The sequence below is a fragment of the Micropterus salmoides genome, unplaced genomic scaffold, assembly GCF_014851395.1.
Source record: "Micropterus salmoides isolate LMB-PRFRI ecotype aquatic unplaced genomic scaffold, ASM1485139v1 Ms_hic_scaffold_814, whole genome shotgun sequence".
Taxonomy (NCBI): Eukaryota; Metazoa; Chordata; class Actinopteri; order Centrarchiformes; family Centrarchidae; genus Micropterus; species Micropterus salmoides.
Window position 1 is genome coordinate 41,540 of NW_024044587.1, and position 17,785 is coordinate 59,324.

General features: G+C 45.4%; 2 protein-coding genes across 4 annotated transcripts in view; one reads left to right on the top strand and one right to left on the bottom strand.

Moving 5' to 3' along the window:
• Positions 1-17,785, top strand: part of LOC119894628 (UDP-glucuronosyltransferase 2A2-like) — a 31,281-nt gene that overhangs the window by 4,564 nt on the left and 8,932 nt on the right. The window lies entirely within an intron of this gene.
• LOC119894630 (protein PRR14L-like) lies at positions 10,659-16,506 on the bottom strand. 3 transcript variants are annotated; one of them, XR_005442956.1, is made up of 8 exons: positions 16,323-16,506; positions 16,169-16,192; positions 15,903-16,080; positions 13,976-14,064; positions 13,813-13,884; positions 11,468-11,598; positions 10,959-11,329; positions 10,659-10,924 (listed from the first exon to the last, which is right to left on the bottom strand). XR_005442956.1 is itself a non-coding variant. In XM_038707280.1 (7 exons), exons 1-7 carry the CDS (start codon positions 16,445-16,447, stop codon positions 11,166-11,168), a joined length of 783 nt encoding a protein of 260 aa, XP_038563208.1. In that variant the 5' UTR covers positions 16,448-16,506; the 3' UTR covers positions 10,659-11,165. The 3 variants fall into 3 exon arrangements, 1 of the variants encoding a protein (XP_038563208.1); XR_005442957.1 differs by having other exon boundaries at positions 10,659-10,822; positions 10,891-11,329; XM_038707280.1 differs by having other exon boundaries at positions 10,659-11,329.

Below are 17,785 nucleotides of genomic sequence, written 5' to 3' on the forward strand. Positions count from 1 at the left end.
ACACAAGTTTTTCGTTGTGCGTTATTTTCAGGGAAACCAAACATTCTCCCAAAACAAAGCAAAACTTTCAGAGATATTTTCTGAAATAAAATCACAGAATCTTTTCCAGAAATATTTCACAAGCAAACAGTTTCTGGACAGCAACTACAATTTACTTAAATTTCTTTCCTAAATCTGTACTTAATTTAATGTTTAGCTGGATAGAATTTATGTATTAATTCTTAGATTTTGTTGGTAATTAAGTATTGATATTCTTCCATACTTTATCATCTACAAATCGATTCCTGTATGAAATCACATGTGGTTCTGTAGTAATGTCTCTTATAGATCTGTTATTACAGGAATGACTGGAAAAACACATTTTACCCATGGAAGTGTCGGACGGAAATAACAAGGGCAGTTGTTGTGCAGTGACCCTTGTTTGAGATTTGAATAGCAAAGAGACCCCAGAGGGTACTTTGCATAGTCCCCAGGTGTGACAGGTATAGTTAGACCTGTTCATAAGTAAACAGAAGACCATTCCGGTTAAATAAGTGATCTACCAACACAATATTCCACGAAGAGATGTGTGTTTATAGAAAATGTCCATAGAAGATATTTGTGAGGTGAGAAGTTGAGAGACCATGACCAGAAAGCCTGGCAGACATTTTAACAGGTACCTTATCAATATCATAGTTACAAACAACCTCATGCCGCCAGCTTTGATAACACATGAAGAGGTAAAACATTCCAAATGGAGGTTTCTATATAATTTATTTTAAAGGTATTATTTAAGGTGTAAAAACCCAGAAAGTTAAGCCTACTGTTTTCATAGTTCATGAGAACTGTTTTCGTCAAGTAATGTGTTTTATTGTTCCATATAAAAGTGAATAGCATTTTGTGTCTTATTAGTTTATCGCTAAGATGCAGAGCCAAAGCAGCATATGATAATCACGAGAGTCCCTCTGCTTTAGTAATTAATACTCTACCGCTTAACGAGAGATCTCTTAAAAACATTGGTTAAATTTCTTTTGAGTTTTTTGTATGACAGGAGTAAAATTTAAGGTCATTCTCCTCTCCTTAGTAATAAATATACCTAAATAAAGTATTTCACTTTTTATTGGAATATTACAAAGAGCTGGTTTAGGGCACTCTTTTATAGTTCACACTTCTGTACTTTCAGAAGCCTTAAAAAACATGTTGATTACATCAATTGCAATAGAAATTTGGTTTTCATTTTCAGGAATAATGTGGTGTCATCTGCCAGCTGAGTTATAATTAATTCTCTCCCTATAAGAGAGACACCTTTCACAGCACCGGATTTAATATGGTTTGCCAACAGTTGAGCTACTAAAAGGAAGAGGTCCGGGGAAGTTGGGCAACCCTGTCTAATGCCTCAGATTAAACTTGGGGATGTACCACCCATAACTTTAATAGAACTGTTCTTATACAGAGTTTTAGCTGTACAGAAAAAATGACAAAGCAGAATTTCTTTAAAGACTGTAAGATGAACTGATGCTCCACAGTATCGAAAGCTTTTAGAATTATTATCATCAATCAAATCTGTGTAATCTAGGACGTCTAGGACAAGTCTAATATTATTTGTAATATGTCTTTTGGTCATGAAACCTGACTGTGTTTCTTCAATAACAGAGTTCAGGACCATTTTAAGTCTTTTAGCCAATTGTAGAGCAAATATCTTATAATCATTATTATGCAAACATATTGGACGACAGTTGTCTTTGTTTGGTTTGAGAATTAATGTGGTCAGACCTTGAGTTGTGGTTGTTGGAAGGGACTCTCTTTCCATGCATTCAACAAAACTTCAAATAAAAAAGGAGCCAGTTTGTTAGAAAATATTTATAAAATTTGTTGTTTTTTAGGAGATTAATTGCTTTCCCACCTTCCTCAAGTGTGATACGTTTATAACATAACTCCATTTCGCTTTCATTAATAGATTTAAGTTCATAAAAGACACAGCTGACTCTTGGCAGAATTTGGAGCTATATAAATCTCTACACATGAGAAATTGTGTTTTTTTTAGCAACAGGTTTACTTGGTGTCACAGGCAGTGGGGGAAACTCCTCTTCATTATCCACTTGAACATTACATTCCGTCCTGCTGCCGTAGTTGTGTTCGCTAGCAGAAAGAAATGTTGTTGTTTACCTCCTTGCTGGGTTCCATCTGTCTTTTCTGAACAGAAGTTTGCCCGGCAACATTGCTCAAAAAGTTGCCCCGTGTATCATCAGCTTAAGTCTCCGTCTCACAACCAGATGTAACGTTATTTAACGGATTTCTTCAACAGATCACACCAACTAAACTTGGCCAACTATTCTAAAAATGCTACAAAGAAAAGTTTAGAGTTGAGAGCTCGACACCATTCGACTCATCACGCCGCCATCTTGTACCGTTAAGAGCCGTTTTGAAGCTCAAAATTACCGCCTAGCTCAACGTGACCGAGTTAGCTCATGCTAAGGAGCTAATGCTACATGCTACTCTGCGGTGCTGTACGGTGGAGGTTGGAACCTGCGGCTGGTTGTTACCAGTTTACCGACATTACCAGTTACAGTCAAGGTAAGACACCGGAAAATATTAAAATAACTCACATATCTGTTATTGACATTATACTTCACAAGGTTTTAAATGCTGTTTAATATATAAATGTGGTAACGTTATTTTGCAACACTAATGTTAACGTTAGATTTTGTTGAGACCAACGTTAACAATCAGTTATTAATTACCTTAATTTTAGTTACCATTACAGGTCAAACGAACAATTTCAAGCCAATCAATTAACCCTTTTACGTACCGTTGGTTATGAGCGGTTACGAGTTGTTTATTTGGACGTCACCTCAGTATGTTACTAGTAATAAACGTAATAAGCTAACGTTAGCGGTAGAGTCCTCAGATGATGGAAGCTGTATATCAGCCATGGCTGCTATCACGTTAATTAATTCCCCACACCGCTATTTTGTGTAACGTTGCTGCTGTCGGCAGGGCTGTGTGGGATTATTGTCTGGATTAGGACACTTGTGAGTGAAAGGTACTTTTTATATTTGTCACAAGATTTTTGTTGAGGTTCTGATGCCTCCACATCTGCTACTCAAAGCTTAAACTTTGAGTCTAAAATAACATTGCTAGTCTTTGTCTGTCTTAAGAGGACAACACAAAAATATTTAAAGACCGTCTCCCTAGTTCCATTTTCTCCCACGTATGTGACATAATAGTGCTGTCAACATTAAAACACTGAGGCATCTTTTAGAAGAGCATCTCAAAAAATTTGAATACTGACGAAAAGTTCATTGTGAGCATCAGAACCAGACTGAGAGAGTTAATTAGCTGATTAGAGAGCTCTTCTCCAGTTATTTCTGTATAATTTATAATACAGAAATGTATTTTTATCTAAAATGTTTATACATTTTGAGATAGTGGAGTTTTTATTTCCATGAGCTGTAAACAGTAATCATCAAGATGAAAGCAAAAAGGGTTTGAAATGCTTCACTTTGTTTAATGAATCTAGAATATATCAGAGATTCACTTTTTGAATCCTTACGTTAGAAAATTAACTTCACCACAATATTCTATTTTTTAAAGACTCATCTGTATTTACTTTATATTTTTCATCACCTGAAGAATTTATAACACATTTTCCTCCCAGAGTCACACTGTGGATCAGATGTCCCACCTGCTGCCAGAGAGCTGCAGAGACCTGGAGTCCTCATTGTGCTGATGGGGTGGACTGATGTGGAAAGGCCTTCTCTCCGGTTCTCTCTTTCTGTTTACTTTGACTTTTAATTATATATTTGTATTGTTCACTTGTAATAAATCATATATATAGCACTCCCGGTCTTTACTACTTACTGAAAAGCTAATCGTATACCACAGATAAAACATGAAACATGAAAACTGAACTCTTCATCATCAGTCTAGTATAAGTTGAAAAGTGAAAATACTCCCAACATGTTTCACATGAAATCATGAAAAGTAATTATGCAGTGTATTTCTGTGTGTGCAGGAGTATTTTTACTTTCTACCTTATACTTTAAGATAAATAAGGAGCCATACACCCAGTACCCATATACTGTATTACAGAGCCTGAAGTTTCTGAAGAGTGCCTTGTTTGCTGCAGGTGAAACTTGAAAAATTAGCATATCGTGCAAAAGTGCATTTATTTCAGTAATTCAACTTAAAAGGTGAAACTAATATATTATATAGACTCATTACATGCAAAGTGAGATATTTCAAGCCTTTATTTGATATAATTTTGATGATTATTGCTTACAGCTTATGAAAGCCACAAATTCAAAATCTCAGAAAATTAGAATATTGTGAAAAGGTTGAGTATTGTAGGCTCAAAGTGTCACACTCTAATCAGCTAATTAATCCAAAACACCTGCAAAGGGTTCCTGAGCCTTTAACTGGTCTCTCAGTCTGGTTCAGTGGAAGAAGATTGCTGAGCTGACAGTTGTGCAGAAAACCATCATTGACACCCTCCACAAGGAGGGAAAGCCTCAAAGGGTAATTGCAAAAGAAGTTGGATGTTCTCAAAGTGCCGTATCAAGGCACATTAATAGAAAGTTAAGTGGAAGAAAAAGGTGCACAAGCAGCAGGGATGACCGGAGCCTGGAGAGGATTGTCAGGAAAAGGCCATTCAAACGTGTGGGGGAGCTTCACAAGGACTGAGGCTGGAGTTACTGCATCAAGAGCCCCCACACACAGACGGGTCCTGGACATGGGCTTCAAATGTCGGATTCCTCTTGTCAAGCCGCTCCTGAACAACAAACAACGTCAGAAGCGTCTTACTAAAGAAAAAAAGAACCGGTTTGTTTCTCAGTGGTCCAAAGTCATCTTTTCTGATTCTCATTTGGAAACCAAGGTCCCAGAGTCTGGAGGAAGAACGGAGAGGCACCCAATCCAAGATGCTTGAAGTCCAGTGTGAAGTTTGCCACAGGCTGATAGCATCCATGCCACGCTGCATTGAGGCAGTAATTCATGAAAAAGGGGCCCAAACCAAGTACTGAGTACATCTGCATGATTATACTTTTCAGAGGGCTGACATTTCTGTATTTAAAATCACTTTTTTTTTATTGATTTCATATAATATTCTAATTTTCTGAGATTTTGAATTTGGGGTTTTCATAAGCTGTAAGCAATAATCATCGAAATTATATCAAATAAAGGCTTGAAATATCTCACTTTGAGTCTATATAATATAATTCACTTTTTAAGTTGAATTACTGAAATAAATTAACTTTTGCACAGAAACTCATGAGGATTTTCAACAAACACAACATCCCTGTGTTTTTTAAACCCAAGAACACACTAAGACAGATGCTGGTACACCCCAAAGACCGCACACCCAAACACAAGAAAAGCAGTCTAGTGTATGCGGTCCAATGCAGTGAGGAATGCACAGACCTGTATATTGGGGAGACTAAACAACCACGACACAAACGCATGGCTCAACACAGAAGGGCCAACTCCTCAGGTCAAGACTCTGCTGTCTACTTACATCTGAAGGACAGAGGACACTCGTTTGAGGACCACCAGGTGCACATTTTAGACAGAGAAGATGGATGGTTTGAAAGAGGTGTCAAGGAAGCCATCTACACCAGGGTGGAGAAGCCGTCATTGAACAGGGGAGGGGGTCTACGCCACCACTTATCCCCCACTTACAATGCTGTCCTTTCATCACTTCCCAGGAAACTCAACAAACATAACCTGTTGGCCTCAGGTGAAGATACCAACGATGGTCGTTCAGTCTTGGCCACCGGTAGTCCTAACGACTGTAACGACTGTCGTCACAGCAACAAGGAACACTAACGAACCAGCGGTATCGATGACCCGGGCCAACGACCCCACTGAGGTTAAATAGCTGAGTTTCCCTGCCAGTCAGTCAGAACTGAAGAAGTCCTTTGGATGAGGGACAAAACGTCTTCCAGTATCTTCAACCAAGTCCAGTTGGAAGCTTTGCTTCCCTCAATCTTTACCAAGTAACTTCAATAATTTCTTCATCTAAACCATCAACCTGCCTCTTAGACCCCATCCCGACTAGGTTGCTTAAAGATGTTTTACCCTTAGTCAGCACTTCTATACTAGATATGATCAATCTATCTTTATCAACAGGCTATGCACCACAGTACTTTAAAGTGGCTGTAATTAAACCTCTTCTGAAAAAGCCCAAACTTGATCCGGATGTTTTATCAAACTATAGACCTATATCTAACCTTCCATTTCTCTCTAAGGTTCTGGAGAAAGCAGTTGCTAAACAGCTGTGTGACTTTCTACAGAGCAATAGTTTATTTGAGGATTTTCAGTCAGGATTTAGAGCTCATCATAGCACAGAGACAGCACTGGTGAAAATTACTAACGACCTCCTTATTGCATCAGACAAAGGACTTGTCTCTGTACTGGTTTTATTAGATCTTAGTGCTGCATTTGATACCATTGACCATCAGATCCTATTGCAGAGACTGGAACATTTCATTGGCATTAAAGGACCCGCTCTAAGCTGGTTTAAGTCCTATTTATCAGATCGATTTCAGTTTGTACATGTTAACGATGAGTCCTCCATGCACGCCAAAGTTAGTCATGGAGTTCCTCAAGGATCTGTCCTCGGACCAATCCTCTTCATTTATATATGTTTCCTTTAGGCAATATTATCAGGAAACATTCCATAAGCTTTCATTGTTATGCAGATGATACTCAGTTATATCTATCGATCAAACCAGATGAAACTCATCAGTTAGCTAAACTTCAAATGTGCTTTCAGGATGTTAAAACCTGGATGACCTGTAATTTTCTAATGTTAAACTCAGATAAAACTGAAGTTATTGTTCTGGGGCCTAAGCACCTCCGTGACGCATTATCTAAAGATATAGTTTCCCTTGATGGCATCACCCTGGCCTCCAGCACCACTGTGAGGAATCTTGGAGTTATCTTTGATCAGGACATGTCGTTTAAGTCTCACATTAAGCAAATTTCAAGGACCGCCTTTTTTCACTTACGTAATATTGCGAAAATCAGGAACATCCTGTCTAAAAATGATGCAGAAAAACTAGTCCATGCATTTGTTACTTCTAGGCTGGATTACTGCAATTCCTTATTATCAGGCTGCTCCAAAAAGACCATTAAGACTCTTCAGCTGATCCAGAATGCTGCAGCACGTGTTCTGACAGGAACCAGGAAAAGAGATCACATTTCTCCTGTTTTAGCTTCTTTGCATTGGCTTCCAGTAAAATCCAGAATAGAATTTAAAATCATTCTTCTTACCTACAAAGCTCTTAATGGTCAGGCACCATCTTATCTTAAAGAGCTCATAGTACCTTACTACCCCACCAGAGCACTGCGCTCCCAGAATGCAGGGTTACTTGTGGTTCCTAGAGTCTCCAAAAGTAGACTAGGAGCCAGAGCGTTCAGCTATCAAGCTCCTCTCCTGTGGAACCAGGTTCCAGTTTGGGTTCAGGAGGCAGACACCATCTCCACATTTAAGAGTAGGCTTAAGACTTTCCTCTTTAATAAAGCTTATAGTTAGGGCTGGCTCAGGTAGTCCTGAACCATCCCTTAGTTATGCTGCTATAGGCCTAGACTGCTGGGGGATTTCTCTTGGTGGGAACTGTTGGGCTTCTGTAAATATCATCATAGAGTACGGTCTAAACCTGCTCTTTTATGAAAAGCGCTGTGAGATAACTGTTGTTGTGATTTGGCGCTATATAAATAAAACTGAATTGAATCATCCACTGATCCAAGTGGACACGATCCAAAGAACTGAAAAATCAGAACTGAACTTCTGATGGAGGAAGATCTGATTAATGAATCATCACTGAAACAACGAGTGAGCAAAGAGCTGACGGCTGAAACTGAACCTACAGCAGCAGCTGGAGGAGGCTCGCTCAGATCCACCACCTCATCGCCGCCTGCAGGATCCTTCTGCTCCCCCATCTGAGGAGACCACATAGGTCCGGTTTACAATGCGGACCTCGTTTAATTTCTTCTGGTGCATTTGTTTGTTTCTGGGTCACACAGGAACCGCCAGAACCGAACCATCAAAAAATGCTTTCACACTAGAAAGGGGGTGGTGGTGATGGAGCAGTGGATGAGCCACATGCCTCTGGTGTGAGAGACCCGGGTTCAACTCCCACTGTGAGACACCGCTGCTTCAGAGACCTCTGACATGTACAGCCAGTCTGGATAACAGCGTCAGTTACATGAATACATGTGGTTCTGTTTGATCCGGATCAGGTCGCCGTGTTGGATCAGACCTGAATCAAAAACAGTAGAAAAGATCAATAAAGTCTGTTTGAAGGCCGAGGTGGCTCTTTAGCCAGGACCTGAGAGTGTCTGCAGTCCGAGCGGGTCTTATTTCAACAGGTAGAGAACTCCAGAGACCAGGAGCAGTTTAGTCTTTAACCTGGATCTGGGAACATCGAGGGACATCTGATTGGACCACCTCAGTGCTCTGACATGTTAAAGTTCTGATAAACAAGAAGGTGCCGACCCAACATTTTAAAAACAAGCAATAAAACCTTCAAGTCATCCTGCAGCAGACAGGACGCCAGAGGAGCGAGGCTGAAACTTACTTCCAGTTAGAAGTCGAGCTGCTGCGTTCTGGACTAGCTGAACCGAAGGAGACGACTGATCCACTCCAACATGCTGAGTCACAGTGGTCGGATTACTCCTTACAGTTTTTACGTGGCAGGTAGGGCTTGACTTTAGCCAACAGCTGGAAGAAACCGGCTTTTCTAAGATTCCACACAGACTCTTGGTAGATGGACGACTATACGACCCTAAAGAACCAAGAGCATCTACATCCCCAGGTGGACCGAACAGCCTCAGTCTGTCTTCCTCTCAGCCAATTAAACAGGATTTGAAGATCTGCATCATCTGCAAAGCAATGAAAGGAGATATTGTGTTTCCTGAAAACGGACCCCAATGGCAGCATGTACAGTGAAAAAAGCATGGGACCCAATATGGACCCTTGGGGGACCACCAGAAAGAGGGGCAGCAGATTAATTCCTCGAGGTGAACAGAGAAGCTCCCATCAGCCAGATATGATTTGAACCATTTGGGGGCCGTGCCCATAACGCCGACACCCTGCTCCAGTCTGGGACGGGGCTTAGACCCAGACTTGAATTAAAATCATCTAAAAATGATTGGAGTTGATTGAAAACCATGTGACTGAGTCAGGAAGAAGGCCAGGAAGACAGCTGAACCAGACCTGGACCAGACCTGGACCAGACCTGAACCTGCTGCAGGACAAGCTCTCCCAGCTGAGCGTGCCTGACTCCACCTGCAGGTGGATCACTGACTTCCTGACGGACAGGAAGCAGCACGTGAAGCTGGGAAAACATGTCTCTGATTCCAGGACCATCAGCACCGGTTCCCCTCAAGGCTGCACCTCCAGTCACCAGTCTGTCAAGCTCCTGAAGTTTGCGGACGACACCACCCTCATTGGTGGGAGATCGACCATCTGGTGACCCGGTGCAGCCAGAAAATTCTGGAGCTCTGAAGACAGTGGAGATGGTCGTGGACTTCAGGAAGAGCCCAGCCCCACCCTGCCCCATCATCCTGTGGGGCTCCCCCGTCACCACTGTGGACTCCTTCCGCTTCCTGGGCACCATCATCTCCCAGGACCTCAGGTGGGAGCTGAACATCACCTCCCTCACCAAGAAGGCCCAGCAGAGGATGTACTTCCTGCGGCAGCTGAAGAAGTTCAGCCTGCCAAAGACAATGATGGTGCACTTCTACACCGCCATCATTGAGTCCATCCTCACCTCCTCCATCACCATCTGGTACGCTGCTGCCACTGCCAGGGACAAGGGCAGGCTGCAGCGCATCATTCGCTCTGCAGAGAAGGTGATTGGCTGAAATCTTCCTTCTCTTCTGGACCTGTAAGCCTCCAGGACTCTGAGGCGAGCAGGAAAGATTGCAGCTGACTCCTCCCACCCCGGACACAAACTGTTTCAGACTCTCCCCTCTGGCAGGAGGCTGCGGGCCATCATGACCAAAACCTCTCACCACAAAAACAGTTTCTTCCCGTCTGCAGCCTCATTAACAAGCCCCGGGTCCCCCACTGACACTCCACCCTGGCAAATGATACAAATGTCTCTGCACATGTAAATACTGTTTCATCTCGTGTTGGGCACAGACCCGGCACGTCGCACATATTTGTTGTTGATTGTTATGTTGTCAGTTTATATATTTATATGTACACAATATTCTCTTCCGTTGTGTGACTTCTGCACGGCACAGACCCAGAACAATGCACATGTTCTGCAACATTGTTCTTCTATTTCATATTTATATATTTCTACATTTATTTATGTCGACTGTATGTTTGTCTACCTGTAGCACCTCATCACCAAAGCAAATTCCTCGTATGTGTAAAACACTACTTGGCAATAAAGCTCATTCTGATTCTGAACCAGTCCTGAATTAGACCTGGATCAGACCTGAACCAGTCCTGGATTACATCTGAACCAGACCTGAACCAAGCCGCTGTTCCGGAACTCCTTCCCCAGAGATCCAAAATGCTCCCTCTCTGGACACCTTCAAAATCCTCCTAAAACCCAGCTCTTCACAAAGGCTTTCAACCCTGAAGGAAAGCGTCCTTGGGTCCCGTGAAAGGCGCTATAAAAATATAAGTTTTTATTATTGAACCAGGATCGATGACAAACGTCTTTGAGCAGAAACAAACTTTATTTGTTCCAAAAATAGACATTTTCAGCAGAAATATATATTACACTTTAAAAACTCTAAATACTTCACAGAATACTACACAGTACTCAGGCAGTACTACAGTGAAGTCTTTTGATATTTTAATAACAAAAATAAAACCAGCCACCTGTGCCCTGCTGTGGGCGTGGCCTCAGCTCCACCTGTGCCCTGCTGTGGGCATGGCCTCAGCTCCACCTGTGCCCTGCTGTGGGCGTGGCCTCAGCTCCACCTGTGCCCTGCTGTGGGCGTGGCCTCAGCTCCACCTGTTCTACATCATCCACACTGTAAAAAAACTATTAAATATTTCGGTAAATTCACATTATGCAGCCTACACTGTAAAAAATCAAACAAAAAACATTAAGTACACTGCAAAAAAATACCCCCGTGGCGTTACCACGGTAACGTAGCGGGCACGCTAGCAGCTCTGTTTATTTGGCCTTTATTCAGCTGACAGGAAGTGATGTCAGTTCTCACACGTCGAGGCCCTGCCGTGTCAGGAAGTCTTCGAGCGCGCTCAGTCGTTCCACCAGCATCACGTCCAGGTCCGAGTCGTCTTCGCCGCGGCTGCCGCCGTGACAGTGTCGCCGAGCCACCGCCCGTTTCCTGGGCGCCATGGGGACAGGAAGTCCGGCCCCTAAAGACAGATGAAAAAAGTTCAAAAAATTTACATGGGGACATCATGAATATGCAAATTAGCATGTGATGAACTGAACACAACCGCCGTCTCTATCTTTGTGCCCCTCCTTCAGTTAACTACTATTTCCCAGTGTACCTTGCAGCCTCTTCCTCTTCCTGGGCTGAGTGAAGTCAGGGAAGAGGAGGAGCCTGCGCCTCCTCTGCTGGCCAATCAGGAGCAGCGCTCCATCCTTCTCCCTCGGCTCCTCAAAGATCGTCTCCAGGCTCCTGCGTGACGACAGCAAGGCATGCTGGGAGTTCATACTTTGTTTTACTAACTTTCAAACTGCATTGAACACCATTTCGAACATGAGGGATTTGTTTTTAGTTGGTGGTTACCCGTTGGTGGTGTGGGGGATTTGTAGTTTTTACCCGTTGGTGGTGTGGGGGGATTTGTAGTTTTTACCCGTAAGTGGTGTGTGTGTGTGTGGGGGGGGTTGTACTTTTTACCCGTTGGTGGTGTGGGGGGATTTGTAGTTTTTACCCGTTGGTGGTGTGGGGGGATTTGTAGTTTTTACCCGTAAGTGGTGTGGGGGGATTTGTACTTTTTACCCGTTGGTGGTGTGTGTGTGTGGGGGGGGTTGTACTTTTTACCCGTTGGTGGTGTGGGGGGATTTGTACTTTTTACCCGTTGGTGGTGTGTGTGTGTGTGGGGGGGTTGTACTTTTTACCCGTTGGTGGTGTGTGTGTGGGGGGGGTTGTAGTTTTTACCCGTTGGTGGTGTGGGGGGGATTTGTAGTTTTACCCGTTGGTGGTGTGGGGGGATTTGTACTTTTTACCCGTTGGTGGTGTGGGTGTGGGGGGGGGGGTTGTAGTTTTTACCCGTTGGTGGTGTGGGGGGGATTTGTAGTTTTTACCCGTAAGTGGTGTGGGGGGATTTGTAGTTTTTACCCGTTGGTGGTGTGGGGGGATTTGTACTTTTTACCCGTGGTGGTGTGGGGGGATTTGTAGTTTTTACCCGTAAGTGGTGTGGGGGGATTTGTACTTTTTACCCGTAAGTGGTGTGGGGGGTTGTACTTTTTACCCGTTGGTGGTGTGTGTGTGGGGGGGGGGGGTTGTAGTTTTTACCCGTTGGTGGTGTGGGGGGATTTGTAGTTTTACCCGTTGGTGGTGTGGGGGGATTTGTACTTTTACCGTTGGTGGTGTGTGTGTGTGGGGGGGGGGGTTGTAGTTTTTACCCGTTGGTGGTGTGGGGGGGATTTGTAGTTTTTACCCGTAAGTGGTGTGGGGGGATTTGTAGTTTTTACCCGTTGGTGGTGTGGGGGGATTTGTACTTTTTACCCGTTGGTGGTGTGTGTGTGTGTGTGGGGGGGGGGGTTGTACTTTTTACCCGTTGGTGGTGTGTGTGTGTGTGGGGGGGGGGGGTTGTACTTTTACCCGTTGGTGGTGTGTGTGTGTGGGGGGGGGGGTTGTACTTTTTACCCGTTGGTGGTGTGTGTGTGTGGGGGGGGGTTAGTACCCGTTGGTGGTGTGTGTGTGTGGGGGGGGGGTTGTACTTTTTACCCGTTGGTGGTGTGTGTGTGTGTGGGGGGGGGGGGTTGTACTTTTACCCGTTGGTGGTGTGGGGGGGATTTGTAGTTTTACCCGTTGGTGGTGTGGGGATTTGGTGGAGTTTTTTACCCGTAAGTGGTGTGGGGGGATTTGTAGTTTTTACCCGTTGGTGGTGGGGGATTTGTAGTTTTTACCCGTTGGTGGTGGGGGATTTGTAGTTTTTACCTGTTGGTGGTGGGGGATTTGTAGTTTTTACCCGTTGGTGGTGGGGGGGATTTGTAGTTTTACCCGTTGGTGGTGTGGGGGGATTTGTAGTTTTTACCCGTAAGTGGTGTGTGTGTGTGTGTGGGGGGGGGGGTTGTACTTTTTACCCGTTGGTGGTGTGGGGGGGATTTGTAGTTTTTACCCGTTGGTGGTGGGATTTGTAGTTTTTACCCGTTGGTGGTGGGATTTGTAGTTTTTACCTGTTGGTGGTGGGGGATTTGTAGTTTTTACCTGTTGGTGGTGGGGGATTTGTAGTTTTTACCCGTTGGTGGTGTGGGGGGATTTGTAGTTTTTACCCGTTGGTGGTGTGGGGGGTTTTGTAGTTTTTACCCGTAAGTGGTGTGGGGGGATTTGTAGTTTTTACCTGTTGGTGGTGGGGGATTTGTAGTTTTTACCCGTTGGTGGTGGGATTTGTAGTTTTTACCCGTTGGTGGTGGGGGATTTGTAGTTTTTACCGTAAGTGGTGTGTGTGGTGTGTGGGGGGGGGGGGTTGTACTTTTTACCCGTTGGTGGTGTGGGGGGGATTTGTAGTTTTTACCCGTTGGTGGTGGGATTTGTAGTTTTTACCCGTTGGTGGTGGGATTTGTAGTTTTTACCTGTTGGTGGTGGGGGATTTGTAGTTTTTACCTGTTGGTGGTGGGGGATTTGTAGTTTTTACCCGTTGGTGGTGGGATTTGTAGTTTTTACCTGTTGGTGGTGGGGGATTTGTAGTTCTTGTTAGTGTAAATCTCCTCCAGACTGAACTCTTTCTTCTTTAACCTGAAAACAAACAAACAAACAAACAAGTGTGATTCTTTTCATCTTTGATCATTTTCACTAGTTTGATCTCCTCCGTCCCCCCTTTCCTGACCTTTTGACCTTTGGCAGTCCCATCGGTGTGAGCGGCGTTTCCCGTGGCGATGCGCGGCGGATTCGTATCTGAGAGACTCGTTTACCTCGCTGAGAAGAAAAGCAGGAATGCAATGAATTAGATAATAGTAGCAACGAGCATCAGGGAGCGGCGAGCTGCCGGACAGAACGTCTCCTACGTTTGAGACGTTAGTTGACGATAGTTACGTGTTGTAACTCCAGATTCTATGAGTATAGGCTCCGCCCTCTAACGCCATCGCTGTTGGTTAGAGGTGAAGGGGAAGAGTTAACGCATCACTGGCCCAGACCGAACCACCTGCCCAGAGCCACATAATTAACCACCCAGGCCCCCGCAGTCCGCTGTATTTGTGTCGGCATGCTCGCAATTACCAATGACGCCACATGGGGAGGGCTGACCCATGCGTAAAAGGCCAGGGACCGGATAGGGGCCCCGCAGCAGTACAGGTCGCAGCAGTACAGATGCAGATGACGGGGACCGGAGGTCACAACATCGACTGCTCAGCTGCGCACAGAGCAGGGCGAGCGTCCGGATGGGAGAAAGACCCGCACGCTCACAGAGGACCATCGCAGGAGGACGCACGAGCACAGGGAAGACCAGGAGGCCGCCGTGCAGAAGTCGTCCACCGTGCAACGTCACGGAGGAGGAGACGCCTCTCGTGGAGTGCACTCTGATGACACCAGAGATTCAGCGGCTGACACACAGACCTGAGAAGTAGCCTCGCACAGGCGGTGAGACGCTGTAGAATCGTGTAGCGTGAACTCGTCTTAAGGTGCCGACAGTCACACACATCGTCCGGGAGGAGAGTGGAACGCTTGACGAACACACTGAGGAGAGTTCGGCTTCGACATCCATCCAGGTTGTGTGTGTGTTTCTCAGGATTAGGCTGCACCACGTCGCCAAACTCACCTCAACTGCAGAAAGGAGCACGAGAAAGTAGCTCTGCAGAACAGCCCTCTTTCAGGGGTGTTAGCTCGTGACAGAGAGGGACAAATATAAAAAGCTTCGAGTTCACTCATAATTTGATCATATGTTGTTGTATTGGTTCAAATTATTCAAATGTCTGACTTTACTCTATCTGTTTCTGCTTCTCTATCGTATTTAGTCCCCGTTTTTGGCTGCCTGTCTCTGGCTACATACAGAAAAAACTCTGAACAGAAGTAATAGGAATTATTGAAAATAGAAAAAATTTGATAGTCAAACTTGAAATGTCCCCGTTTTCCCCCTTTTCGTGGATTATGTTCCCAGTTTTGATCTCGGACGTCTGGTCACTTTACATATCAGAATATTCTGTTACTCTTGAGCCCACTATGAGTATTAAAATACGGCGAACCACGTATCCTGTGTCATAGCTACATGTAAGACCTTTGCAGCAAAAAACCCCGCGTGAAAATCCGTTCGGTGTTCAGTGAGGTACGATTAATTAAATACGCTGACAGCTCATTGCACCTGCCCAACAGATTACAATGAGTGGAGCGGGTGACCGTTTCAAGATGGCGGCCCCACGGCTCGCCCGCGCCACTAGGCAGTAGCGGCCGATGGGGCGTCTATCTCTATATTATGTCTACAAAGAAATCATTTTACTGCGTAGCCTACGGAATCACAGCAGCAGCACAGAAAGTAAACACTGATTACCAAATCAAACAAAATCTAATCACGTCAGCAAGACCAGGCAGCGCGCTCTGATTCTGAAAGGCTCCCTGTGGGAAGGAAACGGGTCCCAGAGAGTCGTGAAGGAGGTAGCAGGAGCACCAAAAGGACAAATGAAGACGCCGGGCTGAGGACGCAACACAGTCGAGGAGCAGCCGGGACGTGCCGTAGCCGGGGTCAGAGGATTCCCGGCATCAGGCTGCAGGACAGCTTGACAGAGGGCGGAGCCTATCCGAACAGACAGGAAGAAAGGCCTCACCTCTCCGTTTGTGCTGAGGAACTCAGAACCCGCTGCTGATTGGCCAGCGGGGAGCGGAGCAGACAGCCCATTGGCTGGACACGGGGGGAGGGAGAGGGGCCATCGCTGGGGTAAGAGGATGCTCCGGGTGCTGTGATTGGCCCGCTGCTTCTGCTGTCGCCGGGCGGGAAACGTCAGGCTGCAACCAGAAATAATTTAAACTATTAAAAACTTCAAAGTTTTATTAGTAATAAACTAAAACTATGAACGTGATTTATTCAGATTACCTGGACGAAGACGTCCGCACGTAGCTGCAAAGACAAAACGTTTTAATTACAACAATACGACAAACTCAACATGTAAATACCTTACTGTGGCCTGATCAATATTAACGACTCACGATGAATATTAATGTCTCATTAGTGTAACCAGGAGACTAACCAGTGGTCGCTGCTGAGACTGGGCGGGGCCGTCCAGTCCTTCAGGGGCCGCAGAAGACCACCGCAAGCTCCGCCCACAACTGACTCGCACATCATCTCCATGGCAACAGCTGATAGCCTCAGCATGGGGGCGGGGCTAAAGGAGGAGGGGTAGAGCCATAGGTGGACAGCACTGTGATTGGAGGAGAGGGCGGGATGAAGTCAGAGAAACACCATTGGCCTGAAGAGACTCTCAGTGCTTCTGACTGGCCGCAGGTCTGACCACTGTGGGCTGGCTCTAGGAGGGCAATGCATGCTGGGAAGAGGAGGCAGAGACGCTGGAAAGAGAAACACAGAAATGTATGATGTGATACAGTGTTACAGAGGAAACGGGTCACGCTTGGGCGCCGTCACCGCCTTAAACCGAAGGCTATATAACATTTGTTCCTCACCTGTAATGACATCACCTATAGTCCAGTCAGATAGCTGTACCCGGATTCACGTACTGATCTACCTGTATGATTATAACTCACCTGTGCGCCAGCAGCGGCGCTCTGTAACCGTTCTTCTGCCTGATGACACTAACGGCCTTCTCTAATTGGCTGGCTCCGCCCCCCTCTCTTCTTTTGTGTTTCCTGTGGTTAAAGTTGCGTAGAGTGAGTGGCGCCTCCTCCTCTGTTCCTCCTCCTCCCCCGCAGGAGACCGCCATCCGCCCCACAAATCTCCCAGCATCCTCCTCTTCTTCATCTTCTTCTTCTGTGTGTCCTGGAAGAACACGTGTCTCTCTTCCTCTGTGGTTCTTCCTCCTCCTTTTCCTCCCCCTCCACTCCCCCTCCTCCTCCCCTCTGCTCCTCCAACTCTGCTCTGATTGGCTCAAACTAGAGGAGAGAGGAGGCGTGGGTGAGTCCTCGCTGTCTGAAGATGAAGAGGAGGTGGGAACATGTGGGAGGTGGGCGGGGCTGCAGGAGGAGGCAGTCGCACCTGAAGACAACAAAGAGAAAGAGTTTATTTCAGTGTGAGCAAGCGTACGTCAGGACGAGCACGTCAGGACGAGCACGTCAGGACGAGCACGTCAGGACGAGCACGCCAGGACGAGCACGTCAGGACGAGCACGTCAGGACGAGCACGTCAGGACGAGCACGCCCTCCATCAGATCCGTCTACCCGGCGTAACCCGCGAAAGCAAGGCATCGCGGTTCCCAGTACCAGCGAAGCGACTGGGAACCCTATTGTTTTCGTTGTCGTTTATTATTTATTTATTTTTATGCTTCCGTGTATAAACTCATACTGCGGCCTAGACGGAAACTGCTACGGTAGGTCCAGTTCACTGCATCGCGAAAACTGAAAAACCTATTTTCATTAACTCCTCTGAAGCCGCCAAACTTGGCACGGATAATCTCTGGACCAAGCTGATGAAAGTTTGTAGAGGAAATTTTGATCCCACAAAAAATGTCGCAATTATATGCTGGCAAACGTTTGCAAAAAA